At 31.6% G+C, this 16,926-nt stretch overlaps 2 protein-coding genes across 7 annotated transcripts in view; both read left to right on the top strand.

The window, feature by feature from the left end:
• The window catches only part of Ypel (Yippee-like), a 106,482-nt gene extending 97,196 nt beyond the window's left edge, over nucleotides 1-9,286 (top strand). For 3 of the 6 annotated variants that reach the window (XM_077433565.1, XM_077433563.1, XM_077433564.1), the window contains 3 exons: nucleotides 7,483-7,526; nucleotides 7,663-7,771; nucleotides 7,865-9,286. In XM_077433565.1, the coding sequence (XP_077289691.1) occupies nucleotides 7,483-7,526; nucleotides 7,663-7,771; nucleotides 7,865-7,954 (243 nt within the window). In that variant the 3' untranslated portion in view covers nucleotides 7,955-9,286. The remainder of the gene's footprint in view (nucleotides 1-7,482; nucleotides 7,527-7,662; nucleotides 7,772-7,864) is intronic. The other 3 variants (XM_077433567.1, XM_077433568.1, XM_077433566.1) reach the window with 2 other exon arrangements.
• A 5,683-nt stretch (nucleotides 9,287-14,969) lies between these two features.
• On the top strand, nucleotides 14,970-16,198 carry DCTN5-p25 (Dynactin 5, p25 subunit). Its single transcript, XM_077432874.1, has 4 exons — nucleotides 14,970-15,075; nucleotides 15,168-15,355; nucleotides 15,438-15,549; nucleotides 15,627-16,198. Exons 1-4 carry the CDS (start codon nucleotides 15,028-15,030, stop codon nucleotides 15,822-15,824), a joined length of 546 nt encoding a protein of 181 aa, XP_077289000.1. The 5' UTR covers nucleotides 14,970-15,027; the 3' UTR covers nucleotides 15,825-16,198.
• Nucleotides 16,199-16,926: the final 728 nt, after the last annotated feature.

Genomic DNA, 16,926 nt, shown 5'->3' with positions numbered 1-16,926 from the left:
TTGCAAAAACACCGGAACTTCCGCTATTGGTATTATCAAAATAAAAATAGAACGATACCGATATTTCTGGTACTTTCGGTATTTTTTTAATTAATTAATTCTTAGTAAAAAAACATCGCTTCCGATATCCCGAGCACGTGTGTTTAAACATGTTTATTGGAAAATACGCCAAAGCCAAACATTCAAATACAGGATATTCGGGTACAAAACTGTAAAGTAGGTACGTCCTAGGTATAAAGGATAATGTTTCGTAGAAACTAATATTTAGTGATTTTTATTTTTTTTGCAATTCCGACTTACGCTTACCAGATACCTGGATCGAGATAGATCTTCGCTCACTGGAGATGCAAACGAAAAGTCAGCCATCAGTTAGTTTTGATTCTCGATTTTTGGAAATATGTATGTAATTTCAATTCGATTTCAACGGCAAATCGCATCCTGCGTGTGGTAAAATTAAGAGAGATCGAAAATAATTTATAACATAATAACTCGCTCAATATCACGTATGCCAAATGGGTCTACCTCACGGCACCGAAAGTCAAAAGATCGAAAAAGCAAATATCGGAAGGCAAAGATCGAAAATCAAAAGATCGTAAGTCGAAAGATAAAAAAAGGGTGCATGGTAACGATACTATGTATATATAATATATATCAGTGGTATGCGGTGAAATTATCTCTCTTTTTGTCATACAGCCTTGCTTAATGTGCGTGCGCAGGATACGGGAGGAAAAGCCTGTTCCTCTTGTTCCTGTTGTATCCTGCTCGCGCAAATTAAGTGAGGATGTACGACGGGGGGAGAGAGACTTTTACCGCACGCCACTGATATATATACTAACCGTTTTTCATATGTATGCATGGTAAACGAACATTTTCGATTTTTTGTTTTAACATTCGGTGCGGTGACGGTCACCCATGCGAAATATATACGCATCTGTCGTTTTCGTAGTTTTTATCCATGGAGATATTGTTTCCGACAAATCCAATGTACAAATTTGAAAAAAAATCAATACTATGGGTATTTATTTTTTTAATACCGGTATTACCAAAGGCTTATTTTCAGTCAAATAACGATACTACCGGTATCGGCATTGCAATCCCTTTCGGTATTGCAATCCCTAACAGGGACGATGTTTTGCGAGAAAAATCGCCGAGATTATCTTGTAGTTTATAAATATGGTCTAAGAATCATTGTACATAAGTATCGTGTTTGCGTGAACTGCTTACAACACATTCAAATTGTTAATGTTGACTCTTGTAGCATCTGTGTGTTTTGAGCTCAAGTGAAAATATTGCACGTGAATCTGTATTCGAGAGATAAACCTTCGTATTTCGAGCACACCTACGCTTTAAAAATCTCAACTCTTATTTACTTGCGAATTGATGTCACACAATTTGTTCAAAAAGTGTCCGAACTTAGTAATTACGACCTGACGTCTCGCTCGTTTGCTGTTCATTTCGAGTTAATTAACGTCGTTAGACGTCGATTCCGTCGGTAACGACATCCTTACAGAAATTTATGAGTTGCTCTCTCTCTCTCGCTAGAAGGCAACCGTAGTACGTAATAAGATAAATCCTCGTTAACTTCCCAAGTCGCGGGATTTACTTCCGGAGTTATCCTTTTACGGGATACTATTTTTACCGATCGCTCGCTAATAAACACACGGGGACGCGACAATTGGTGCAAGTCCAAAAGGTTCAACGACAAAATGTACCCGAAAATTAGTGCACTGACAAAATGTACCCGCGACAAAATGTTCACGCGACAAAATGTCCACGGAAATAATGTTCAAGCGACAAAATTTTCAAAAATCCTAAATTTTCCTATTTTAGTCGAAAAAGTAACTTTTTTATTGTATTATATTTATCGATGTATATGGTATCTTGTACTGGTACTTTTTATCGTATACATCGCGGGCATTATTAAATTTGTATAAATGACAATGGTTCTCAACCGTATCCAATATTTACTTATTTAAATTGAAAAAAAAAACTTTCTAAGCGTATGAACTGCAGATTACATTGAATTAGTTTTTATGGCAGGGCTTCTCAATTGTCTCCAAAATTTTCTTTATTTCAAATGAATAATTTACTGCCTACCATATAAACTAATTCAATGTAATCTGCAGTTCATACGCTTAGAAAGTTTTTTTTTTCAATTTAAATAAGTAAATATTGGATACGGCTAAGAACCCCTAACATTTAAACTAATTCAATGACATCTTAAAATGATATTCAATGAGTCACAATGACATTCGCATAAAATGTAATTGTTCAATTTAAATAAGAATATGTTGGTACGGTTGAGAACACCTGTAATTTATACTAATTTAATAACATCCGCGATGTATACGATAAAAAGTACCATATACATCGATAAATATAATTCAATAAAAAGTTACTTTTTCCATTAAAAATTTTGGATTTTTGAACATTTTGTCGATTGAACATTGTTTCCGTGGACATTTTGTCTCGTGAACATTTTGTCGCGGGTACATTTTGTCGCGTGAACATTTTGTCGCGGGTAACCTTTGGGAACCTTTTGGACTTGCACCAATTGTCGTGTAACCTAAACACACGTGTAATGTACATTGTATATGAAAGTCGGACCAAGTACAATAACCCGGCTCAATCCGTTTAATTGGTTATATTGGATGTGTGGAAACGTTGCACTCTGGCATGACCCATGCATCATGATTGCATTTAATCATGTTATATTAGCGACGTTTTAGACACGTGTCGCAGGATTAAATTAAAATATATAAATCATTCTAAAGTGTTACTGAACTTTCTCTCACTTCGAAGTGTTAATAGATTTAGTTGTAAGTATTATTGAGAAACATAAAATTAAAATCAGTTGCTTACGTATCGGAATAGTAGAAATTTTGTTTATTTTTACTTTAGCTACATATGTATAATAATAGATTTTTGTGATCATGCGAAAATTTGAACTCGAAATTTTGACTAATTTGAACTCTGAATCGATCACTGATCACTGTTTCATGGTCTAGGAAAAAATGTGTGTTTTTCTCAGTCTTTTTAATGTATTGAACTGAAATTTCATATCTGTAAGTTTAAGTTTAATACCAAGTTATATATAAAATTCAGCGAACACCCGTCAACCGGAAGTGGCATTTTACTCTTGTTCAACTTTTAGTCCACTATTATTTTCGACTCTTTAAATATGTGTGCTCTTCGAGAAATTTCAAGTATAATCCTTGTTTTTGTTATGATTAATTTGGTTAACGTTTTGCATCGCCCATTTACTATTGTAATGTGGAAATAGGCGATCGGTGTTCGTCGACCACTGGTTCACCAGCACCAATTGCCGAATCGCGCGTTCGCGCCAAAATATATCGCTTATTTGGATCCTACCGATAGAAAGCCAGCATCATAGTTCGGTAATTGCGTTAATGCTAACCACCGAGAGGTTGCCGGATACGATCCCGTGGGCTGACCTCGATTGAAAAGAATGTATTCCGAGTATAATTTGTAGTGCTGGTCAGACTTGGATATTTGTAACTCCAAGTCGATCGTTTCCTATCAGATTTTCCCAATTTATTTGATTTCATTGTTATAACGGTTCCTCCATCATATTGGCAAAAACCATTACTATTTGAATATGATTTCAAAATGTACAAGTTTTATACCATATATGTCGCTCAGGGTTAACCCGTAATGACATCGTGGGGAACTATAAATATAAATAAAAAAACAAATGCTACAGATGTTATCTGATATTATTTATTGTCAATGAACATAGAAACAGATTTTTTATCCAAAAAATACCTTTGTTTGCTCCCAATTGACTCGTATGTATGAATTTTTCAGTTACGTGCCAAAAGCATGAAAAACTGGAAAAAATGTTTGAATACAGCATTTGTGCCAATCGTATAGGATGTAGAGTATGTACTGTAAACTGTTCAGTTAAATCTCGAATAAGACAAACTTGTCTTCGGGTTGAATCAAAACTTTAAAGTTGGAACATCTTCGAATAAAGATTTAGAACCCAATTTAACGTGATTCGCTTCACGTTTTTATTCATCATCATAATCATCATCAAAAATTTTCGTAGGATGTCTTCGGACGTCTCAATTGATAATATTAAAAACAAAGCATTGCACCCTTTGTCTGTTTCGAATGCGACGAATGCAAATTGCACTCATCATTCCATATTAACTGGACCCATTGTTTCCAATTGGCGATAATCCTGTACGACGATTTTGAACCATAAGGTCCGATGAACTCCGTCTACAAAACCGAGAAACTTCGAGTTCGGTCCACAAAACAGAATGGAGTGTTTCGTTTTTGTTTTTGCACTGCTCCGGCCTCGTTATAGCCGCTTGAAATTCTGGCCTGCTCGGAGTTGGCTAAAATTTGCCCAAGTTGCCAATCTCGATTCCGTTTGCATCTGAGTATACATATAAGCGCCTCTCCCTTTCCTTATCGATTTTTTTCCACGTAGATATCCGATGGGGATGAATTTCCTTGTGCCTCAGAAGTCTTATTTGGATATTTCAAACAAAGCGCCCTCACTTAATTTTGAACGAGACACTTCAACGTTTTTTTTTTTTAATTTATGAGTCGCTTAATTATTGAAATCCGCTAGTCACGAAGGTATCGAGTTCAGCAACCGCTTTCGATGAATTCGAGTTACAAAGAAGCCCCACGTCGTCACGTTAAGGTGAAAACAGCGTACGTATTTACGTTTTTCAAAATAGTGTTTTTGGCCGTCGGATAAATGTCATTTATAGTCCTGAATATTTTGTCTTCGTTCGAGAGCGTGTTTATCTCGTGTCGGAAATGTTATTTTTGTATGCGTGAATACGATCTTTGCTATGAAAAATAAAAAAATAAAAATATGTCACTTTACACACTATTGAAGAAACGGCGCACAATTTTGTTGTATTTTCATATACGTTTTGCAGTTTAATGTGGGTCGCACTGTATTCACATTTATTTACCTTCTTCTTTCTTCGTCTTCTCAATGCGTAACGGGAAATAAAATATAATGTAGCAAACCGTTCAACGCCTTTAGAAAGTACCTTATAGATTTTTCCGTCCAATCTATTATTATATGGCATCGTTTATTTTATCGAGGTAAGCCAGTTATCAATAGAATTTTTGTTATTAATCCACAAGAATAGTAGAAATATGATTTTTCTAAGTGGAATTTTATTTAATTCTCATATAAAGATAATTTAATATATTATCCCTATTAAATCAATTCAGATTCGTGTAAATACGAGTAAATACTAGTACGAGCTTTTTGCTCGCAATTTTACCGATTTAAAGTTCAGCGCACTTCCAATTAACCCTTTTAAACGAAAACAAAAAATAGTGTGGTCAGAACACTATCCCAATAAACATGTTTCAATAGAAAAAACTCAATATAAAATAGTATTAACAGTAAGAAAAAATCCCAAGTGAAAATGCGTACTTTTGACATTTGATTTGAACTGGACGACTACTTAGAGAGATTTGAAAGCTGAAAATTACTACAAATGAAAGATAAAATACCCGACTATAGATTCTTATATTCATTTTGAACAGGAAAGTGATATATTTTGAGACATCGACTTAACAATACCAAGATATAGAAAAATCGCGCGATTTAAAAAACATATATATCTCCGAATCTCGAGCCAATCAACATTTTTTATTACCAGATTCGTGTTCACTGGGCATACATATATCTATAAGAAAAGTCATATCTCGCCTCTGAACCAAAAAAAAGTCGTCATTTGTCGAACAGTGTTATGTATTTATAATTGATATTTATTGATGTGCATAGTATGTACACTAATTTGTAAAGTGTGCATTATTGATCAAAAATAAATCATTTACAGCCATTTTCCATCCACCACCTCTCCAACACGCCTCCATTCGTTTCTGTTTTGCGCAATTCTCACCCATCTCACCACACACGTTCTCTCGGGTACCATTCTAGCACTTCTTTTGTCCATTCTTCTAGCTACGTGACCCGCCCATTGCCATTTCAATCTCTTAACTCACTCCATTATACCCATTGAGTTTGTATATGGATTGATATATGTAAATATGAACCAAATTCTAAATATGCATGCAAATTCTAAAATTCTAAATTCAAAACACACCCAAAAAATATTTAATTTAGCCATTTTAAATAGTATAAATAACTACCAGGAAAATTATATAATTAATTATCATACATAGTGTTCATTAAAGGTTTTGGAAAGCATCAATATAAAATATAGTTCAATCTTCATAACCGCATTTGAATGAGTTGAGGACAAACGAGCGGATGTAACATACCGTCTGAGAATTTGGTAAAAATTGAGTCAACAAAATTAATCATCAGGTTTTCCTCTTTGCTCCATTGTGTATAATTAAATTTAACGAATATTATTTTTTCGGAGAATTCCTTTATTCTAATTTACTTTTAATTGTATCTAAAGTTAAGTGGAGCATATCCGACTGAAAAGTTAGCCCTCGTTGTCATTTTGGAATCGTTTCACTTTTGATACCAGTTAGGAACTTTGTCGTACTTGTGAGTAATTCTATTCTTAGTTTGTGCATTCATGAATAATTTTGCATTTTAAAGTAAATACATCTACATTTTTATTCGAATTTATACGTACGTAATATAGCCGGATCGTTGTATCAGAGTTGCGTGATCGCATTTAACGGTTCAATTTCGCACCGTGCTCTCTTCGAGAGTGATTTATGTATTATATGTACATATATACATATACATACCTACAGTATGTGCTGTTAATTTGCAGACCTTGAACTTGTACCACGACGAACTCTTCTCACATTTTCAGCCATCGTCCTTAATTTCGTTTACTGTTAGGCACCTGCTCTAAAGGGCTACTAAAAGTAATGTGTTCAGACTCAATATGTCTGCACTGGTAAATTATCGTAAGCAAATAAATCAAGGCAACTGTTTCTCATTCTGCATGCATATATGTATATATACATATATATCGTCAACAGATAAATCGATCCACAAGCTAATCAGTAACCAGTTGACGATCTCTATTATATTTTTCTATAAAGTATTTTACGAATCATTTATATTATTAACAAATATTAGCCAGCAGTAAAGCAGTGAAGCTCGGTGTTAATCACCGAGAGGTTCCTGGGTTCGAGCCATGGCTTGACCTGGATTGAAAAGAATTTGTTCTGATTATTTTTGCAGTGCTGCTGGTCAGAATTGGATATTTATGACTTCAAGTCGATCATTTCCTACCAGAGTATTCCAATTTATCTGATTTAATTTGTTAAAACGGTTCCTCATTAAATTGGCAACCTATCTACTATTTGAATATAATTTAAAATCTATGTGCATATATTTGTACAAGCTTAAAACCATAGGTGTGGCTTTGGGGCAACCTGTAATGGTACTATAGTAAAATATAAATTAAATAAGTAACTCAATTATTATATTTTATTCTTAAATTTTTAAATCATTATTAATAATCATGTATTTCTTTGTTTCAGTCGTTCCAGGGCAGTCAAGGCAGGGCGTATTTATTTAATTCCGTGTAAGTATAATATTACATATATAGTCATATAATTAAATCTGTAATTATAATTTCATCATATATGTACATATGTATACTTAAAATATGTGCACAATTTTATATTATATAATTTAATATTTTTTTAACGATTTTTCAGAGTAAATGTAGGCTGTGGGCCAGCAGAAGAAAGAGTTTTATTGACGGGTCTACATGCCGTTGCAGACATTTATTGTGAGAGTTGCAAGACTATGTTGGGGTGGAAATATGTATGCAATTCATTAAAATTAGATACAGACTTCATTTGGCAATGAATTCGAATTTGATTAATATATGCAATTTTTTTTTATTTTATGTTTCAGGAGCATGCTTTTGAATCCAGTCAAAAGTACAAAGAGGGCAAATTCATCATTGAACTTGCACATATGGTTAAGGAGAATGGTTGGGACTAAAAACCGCCATACATGCATTGATAACCATCAAATAGGCGCAAAGCGTCCACTAGAAGTTCACTATTTAAACACATCTGATTGGCTTGAATTGAACAGTGATTGTGTCGATGACATAAGTCAGGATTCAAGATCTCGTATGGTATATTTCCATGTGTTGATGAATGGCGGTTATATATTTGACGACAGTAAACGAGAGGCTCAACACGAGGGAAGCCGATCAGCGTGGGCGCTACGTTACAGCTGACCGAAACCAGTCCTATACTATTGACACATATCAAGTTCACAGTGTCTTTGATTCTCTTCGTAATGGAAATTTAGTAAAAAAATCAAGAATGATGAGAATGTGGCATTGCAATATTATCCAAAGACTGTTTAGCAAGTGCAGCACTATTATCGACACTTACTTTCGGGTTCACTCAGAAACCCGCTTCCACAAGGGAGATATGAATGCTTATCGGCTGAATAATAACGCGTGGATTATATCCATTATACAAATATTACTTCAAAGTGCAATTAAAACATAAGTTGACTATCTCAATACAAATTGAAGATGACATTCTCGTTGACAAATTAACTATTCATTAATTATAAAAGAAACTTTAATTGTGATATATTGTGATTTCTCGATGTTTGCTTAAAACTGTCGAGTGTGATGGAAAAATGTGATTAAAGAATGATATATGTATTGCTTCTGAGGACTTAATGTTTTCTTTTTGCTTATGTATTATGTATATTTATATATTATATTATGGCATCAGTTAAATGTTGATAATAAACTCACTTACAAAAATTTATTTTGACCGGTATGAAAAAAATATAGTGGATGCTTTACAGCCATTCCATATTATATGTAAATCTTCAGAATCACTTAAAATCCTTGAAAACCACATTATTTGTAAAAAATTTCGCTAATAATATTTTACCTATTGTATGGTTGTTTTCTATCTTTTTCAAGTCACAGGATTTTTTTTTAATTTGGTATTTTTATTTCAAAGTTATACATAATAGTGGCACGTGACTTACATGTCACATAAATTATTCTTTGTATGTTTGACTCATTAGAAAATTAAAAATAGTATTATCTCTTTATTTTATTTTGTTAACTATTGCAATGTAAAATTAATGTTATTGTTTTTGTTTAAAAAGTAAATGTTTGAGGAGATGGATGATTATTTTTAAATGTGTATTATTATAATACATATCAATGTCTATGAAATAATTTTTCTCGTTTTAAAAATGTAATTTTTTCGATATACTATGTATATTTATTTTTAAATGCAAAACTATGTATTTTTCATTCATTAAAAAAAATCTGTGATTATTAATTAACATAATGATGAGAAATGCTAATAGCATTGGTGTCAATCAACGAATTTCTTCCCTTACCACTTATACTTTTATTTTTCACACATAATATGTATGTACATATATGTAATGACTTTTAATATGAAATCACATACATTCATACGATAGTTTGGAAATTTTAATAAAATATACTAGAAATTATTTGGCATTAAAAATCCGAGTACAATTTGACCACAATTACAAAATTTATTTGTTGTCAAAACGAATGCTTATTTTTTTATGAAATCAATGTAACAAAGATATACATAATATAATCAGGTCTATATTTTTACGTATTAAAAATAACCTATATATTTCCACTTATTCTATAATATAAATATTATATTATACATGTATCTACATATATTATTTTGATAGAATACCCAGCATTTAAATACATACATATATACATATAGTAATTATCTAACCCTCAGATATTGAATGAAATTGTCTATACATATTGTACGCAAAATCTGATGCTGTCGTCAATCTTAACATAATCAAGTGATTGACCTGTGCTCATATAAGCATTTGCCAAATATATTTAAAATAGATATTAAATGTTTATTTGAAATATACAGTCTCTGTATGAGTCAAAAAGACAAAAATTTTCTTGACTGATCTGTTATTTATTTCGCACCTTATTAATATTAATCAAGGTGATTTTCTTTTAACATAATGAGATATGTTTCATTATAAATTGGAGCTCAGCATGATTATAAATGATTGTTTTTATGTGAAATAGATAAATCTTTGAAGTTGATATAGTAGTGGCTAATATTACTATTGGCATCGTACTTATAAATTTGCCATTAAATTTTGAAAATACTGTTGTTGCTGCTACCAAAATAAAATAGATGTTAAGCACATACACATTAGATTTTTCAGCTGGTTATAGGACGTACACATTTTGGCTTGAATTAAATTGTGCTCTTTTTTTGTGTTTTCCTCGAATATGAAACAAATCAAATCATTTGAAACAGCAATGTTTCTCTCATTTTATCATTTTACGTGTGTTTCAAGAAATATGGATTGATGTTTTTCCCCCGTCATTTTATTGACTTGACTCAGCACACTTTTAGCTGTATTAGATTAAATGAAATGAAAATCATGTTACATATACACAATTACACTTTCACATAATAAATGTTGTTGAAATTTATGTGTTCTAAAAATAATGAATTTTCACACAAATGATTTTTGAATGTACTCTGTAAACTGGGTTTTGGACCAATACGTGTGATAGATAGTAAAATATTCTATGTAATTATTATAAATATATTTTCTGGCTGTAAATGTTACAATTAATTGACAACGTGTTACGCGAATATTCAAAAGTATTATGTCGTTTTGCATCTTGCTGAGGTAATGTTCTCGTGTTCTGTCTTTAGTTAATTTAAATTGAATACAAAATTTGACAATTCAAAAGTGAATTGCATACCAATTCTACTTCATTCGCAATAATGTGTATATGTCTGTAGAAAACCCAATGCCTTCTTAAAATATTTTAAGATGGTCCCCTTGTTGAATGATCAAATGAAAACAATTGTTTCGTTGCATCTTGGATATTCATCAAAATGTGGAGTCTAACATTTAATATTGGAATTTAAAAGAATCGCCTTTGTTACATGTATTTATGTAGTTACAATTTTTTTGGATGAAAGGCAATTGAGATTTTGCACGGAATGATTTTGAAATAAAATATGAGTTTTGAACAACCGCTTTCAATGTTTTGAACATTTCTACTCTCAACCACAATATAATTATGTATATAAATATATTGACTTAATCAATAATTGTAACTTTTTGTTGTTTATAATGCACTGATAATAACAGATTTATTAAATTTATCATACATAGTTGTTAACGATGATAAGTACATACATAGTTGTATTGATTGATGGTTAAGATCTGCATAGTAAGTGTATATCTAGAAAGTAACATCTATGTAGTTGTACGCATGTTACCCTAAGTGTGACGGTATTAATGGTAAAATTAATGATGAAGTTGAAATGGAAATTGTTGTAGATTGTAGATTGGTATTATCTGAACAAAGGTGTGCATTAAGTAAAATTCTTGAATTCTTTGACAACCATATCTTTTGCCATATTATTCTCATTTCTTTTCATTGTAATGATTATTTTTACGCCAAATAACCAGACAAATTTAGTTATTTGCTACCGATTTCAATTTTTGTCTTATATTTATATGTAGTATTAAACTAATATTTTTCCATTGAAATGTATTTAATAAATGATCTGGATTTACGTACATTTTAGTACATGTATGAAAAGCTATGTTTAATGAAATTCATTTAATTTAATAATTTTATGAGCGTTTATGTTGACTGCATATAATCAATATGTTGAGAATATCACAATGAAATGGCTCCTATTCGTATTTAAAATTTTCTAACATTGTGTATCCTATTTAGTCATTATTATAGTGGATATTTAACATATAACCAACGATGTATGTATAATTGTAATATTTTACCGTGCATTCTGTATTTAAATGATTCATGATTGTGATAACCAATAATTATGCAATGGTAAATGATTTACTGCCATTAGAATAATACCCACTTTTTCGATACACCACTGATTCATATTATTTTTAATATTTAATATCAATAATTATTTTTATTACTCAATGTAGCAACTCTTAAATTCTTAATAATTTTTCTTGTGATAATTTTGTATTAAAATAATTAAACTCGGAATGTAATTCCTGCTTGTAAAACGTGTTTATATTCCCTTGATTCAAAAATTCTTTTAGTGGTGTATTTTCATTTAATATTGTAGATTTATTCTAGTAAAAAATTACTCGAAACATGCAAATATTCTTTTTTGAGAATTGATACATAAAATCATACATATATTTCAACCTACATAAATCAATATTTTATCACTATGTATAATCATGCTTGAATTCTTGGAACATAAATCCTGATCATGTCAACATATATGTAGTTGGAATTTCTATTAAAAAAAGAAAATCAATTTAATAAAATCGAAATCATGTGCGTTAAGGTGAAATGAGAATTATTGATGGATCACAGCTTAATATTATATTTTTGTATTTTCCTAGAAAACATAACACAAGTTATTTATATGTCTTAGTGATTGGACTATCCAAAATCACATCAGCATATTGATAAATATGATCTCTCATTTATAGCGATTGCATAATTTTAAGTATGTTAGAATCTAACGTAGTTATATTTTCAGCTCATGTAATTTGTTTCATGTATGAGATAAATAAAAAAATCTTTCAAATATTTTATCTTTTATTTTTTAATAATTCTTTCCAGCAAATATGCACATCTATCAGAAACATTTTTATGTTACATATTAGAACAAAGAATTCCAAGAAAAAGAAAAAAACACTAGATTGAAAAGCCACTTCCCACTCTACCTTTGAATCGCAGTCGACTATTTTTTTTATTTGTATCGTGGCAACGAAATTTTTATTACAATTTTTGTTTTTTCCTGCCGCCCCATAATGTTGTGGAAGCATTTCTATCAAAGTATCGTCAGCAGATATATTTTATTTTTATTTTATTTTTATCGTCATTACAGATCGCTCCAATGCGACGAGTGTACAAGAACGGTCAGAATACAATAATACATAGAATACAATCAGAATACGTAGAATACAATAATGAATTAAGTACAGAAATAATAATCATAGAGACATCTATGGATAATTTTTAGATTTTTGTGCACAATTATTGTTACAATTTTATACACATAATAAACACGAAATTATAGATTTCAGATTTCTGTGCTTAATTTCTACAAATTATACACATAGATTTTTGTGACAACAGGAAATGATCTATTACCAATTTTCAGGAACCGTTTCAACAATGATCAGATAAAATTGGCAAACTCTGATAGAGAAACGATCGATTTGGAGTCACAAAACCCCCAAATCTAACCAGCAGTTTATTGGCGAATCGAACCAGTGATCGTAGTGGTGATAAATATATACGCTGCCACTAAGCCAAACTGCTGGCTATACATATATATCTCTTAACCAAATCTTAAAGGAATAGGGCCAACCTTAACTTAACCTAACCTATCTTGACCCTCAATAGAAGGAAATATGGTTAAATATTCATATTTATCTGACTCTAAAATCACAAATTTCTTCATGTCGACAGAGTCGACACCATCGATGCACGGGTAATTTTTTAGCACCGTATGGGAAAGGTTAAATAAATAAGTGTTGGCTGCTATGATATGTTAATTTTTGTGAAAATATTGATGAAATAAACTAAAAAAAAAAGATATCTTAGCAGCCAACACCTATTTATTTAAGGGTCAGGATAGGTTAGGTTAAGTTAAGGTTGGCGGATCGTCCGGTGCGGCTCGCAAGCTGCCGGTAGCCGTTCCGGACGATCGCGGCCGCATTGAGGGGGGAAGCCGCAATCCGCCTCGATCGTAACAATTTTTAAAATTTCGTCCCATGCTCGTCTCTTTGCGGTCCTATCACTGTAGCTTTTGTCTTTCAAGTCCCAAAAGCATACTCTACTTTGGTGTCTAAAATCGTGTAGTATTCAAGCTATACACGAATGCGCGCGCCGACGACCGACTGACAACCGCATGCGGAATTGAAACATCCGCAGAGGCCTGCGGTTCGCACGACGGTCTTGCGGGCAGTCCGCATAGTGTGGCGACTATCGCTCATTTGTATGAAAACGGACGTACTGGCGTACGCAACGGGAGAACCGCACCGGACGGTCCAGTAAGTGTGCTGAGGCCCTAAGTGAGTATGTTTGATACGAAGGCGAAAAATGATTTGATGAGGAGGGATAGTGGTTATTTGTAACTTTATGATTTGATGTTAAATTACTCCACTCGTCTTTTCAAATATCACATCGTTTATAAATTATATTAATACATATATTGTTTTCCACGTTTTTCTGCCAAAATTCTCTTATGTTTTGGCAAATCATGTAATTTAATATTGCAATGAACTTGCAATAAATATTGTGGCTATTTTCTTTTCTAGTTTCATCTCTGGGACCCTTAAAATAATCATTAAGGGATTATAAAACATTTTTGATAATATTTGAATCAGCTTTCCCATATATCAGAAACTCTTCGAATTAGAAAAGGAGGAAAAGCCTGTTCCTCTTGTTCTTGTTGTATCCTGCTCGCCCAAATTAAGTGAGGATGTACCGTTTACTATGCACCCTTTTTTTTTGATCTTTCGAATTAAGATCTTTCGATTTTCGATCTTTGCCTTCCGATATTTGGTTTTTCGTGCATTTCTAATTCGATCCCGTGGGGTAGACCCATATGTCACATATAGTTCTGTGCCACGTCTGTTTCCGACAAGAACCTGGGTGAAGTTCGCATAATCGAAAATCGATTGTTTCTTCTAGTAAACTTGTTATGCAAATTGACAACTTCGATAAATTGAACGACAGATTTGATGGTGCGTGGCTGGCATAAGAGTGACTGTAATTTTGTGTATATAATGTTATTTAATTTTTATTATGGAATTTTGAATTATGAGTGATATAACATGATCTAAAATTCATATATATAACATAACTAATATTCAAATATCTAAGATTTTCGATAGCATTACATTCTGGATAAGTGAAATTGACTGATTTTTATTAGCATTGCTGTTTACGGCATAAAAGTGTTATGGTCGAGAAATTGAGTGCTAGGTTTACTTAGTCATAGTTTGACGTTTCTGCGTCTGTCAAAATGGAGTTGCAGGATATCCCGTATAATAAATCTGAATATGTTGAGACTGTGAATTCATTTTCCTTTAAATTTTTTATTTTGCAACATTTTTTTACATTTAATTCAATTGTGTTTAATTGTTTTTTACTTTTCGTTTGCAGGCATCTGGAAATAAAGTTAGCAGGCAAACTGTTTTATGTGGCTCTCAAAATATAGTTTTACACGGTAAGGTTATTGTACAGAGTGATGCAATAATCAGAGGTGATTTAGCTAATGTCAAAACTGGTAGATTTTGCATAATTAGTAAAGGCGCTGTGATTCGACCCCCTTTCAAAAAATTCAGTAAAGGGTTAGTACATGTTTGTATATATGTTTGAGTACTTTTGAAAATCAGTCTTAACATTCAATCAATCAATCTTTGCATATTTTAGTGTTGCCTTTTTCCCTCTTCATATGGGAGACCATGTATTTATCGGAGAAAATTCAATAGTCAATGCTGCAGTGGTAGGATCTTATGTTTATATTGGAAAAAATGTTGTAATTGTAAGTATAAATTTCAGATAAGTTATTTTTTTTATGGGTAAATATTACAGGTGATTGGTTTTATGTTTATAATTAAGGGACGGAGATGCGTGTTAAAAGATTGTTGTATGATAGAAGATGGCGCTGTTTTGCCTGCAGAAACAGTAGTTTCCAGTTTTACAAGGTATGGTGGCTCTCCAGCTCGTGTTGTTGCAGATTTACCCGAAGTTACTCAAGATCTTATGGTTGATTTTACAAAGAATTATTATCAACATTTTGTTCCAGCGAGAATGTAAATTTTTTCTAACAAATAACACAAACACCGGAAATAAAAAATGGCCCAAGTGCCAAAAAATCAAAAATCGGTTTCATGCCAGAAATATGTTCTATATGGCAGCGACAATGTTTTAAAATATACATGGTTTAAGTATTATTTGTATTGCTGATAAAAATTTTGTACAATGCATTGACAAAAACCGATGTATCTCAAAATCATAAAAATAGCACATATATATGTAGATCCTTTTTTGTTTCCGGTATTATATTATAGTTATTTTAATATACTTATTTTATTACGATTATATTGTAATCTAATTATTTTATTTATTATCTCTGCTTTATTTACTTCATATTTATATTTAATTTTTTATAATTAAAAATTTTTTGAATTATGGCAGAATTTTTATTTTTTACATTCCTGATTATCCTCTACATAATAATGTATTATTTTCTTATTACTTGATATGTAGAAAATAAATTTATTAATGAAAGTGTAGTTAACATTGATTTTTAATCCATTTTTTATACACACTACCTTTTTAAGAAATGCTCTCATATGCATATGTATCTATGTACATATGTATGTATGTAAACATGTAACAAATGTGTAGTTTCATAATTTTAGAGAGAGAATAAATCATTCATACCAAATGCTATATGTAAATCTCATCTCGATATTCTAAAATAATCTAAAAAGTATGAACATATGTTTTGATCATAAAATTGATATATAAAATTGATCTTATACATAGAGAAACACCAAATTAAAAAAAAATTGGAATAAGAGTTGGGAGTTGTAGTCGAGGTTTGCGTGCCAGCTAGAGTTGGAGTCGAAAAGTTTTGTTTAAGTTTTTTTAATCCACAATCATAATAAATAAAATGAAATCTGGAAACCATGTGAATACACGACTTTGCGAGGATTCGCTAGTTTAATTTTACTGTGTGAATAAGTACCCACATATGGAGATATTATTAAAGGTAAATGTAATCTATATATGTACATATATACGTATGTAGTCTTAAATTATTTATATCCCAAACACCTCTACAAAAATATGAACAGCAATAAAATCATGACCCCACCTTCCGACGTCCTCTAGGTAGGACACGGCCGCAAAG

This window comes from Arctopsyche grandis, chromosome 6 (genome assembly GCF_051622035.1).
Source record: "Arctopsyche grandis isolate Sample6627 chromosome 6, ASM5162203v2, whole genome shotgun sequence".
Taxonomy (NCBI): domain Eukaryota; kingdom Metazoa; phylum Arthropoda; class Insecta; order Trichoptera; family Hydropsychidae; genus Arctopsyche; species Arctopsyche grandis.
The sequence above is the reverse complement of the archived record's forward strand: the minus strand, read 5'-3'. Positions and strand labels throughout refer to the sequence as shown.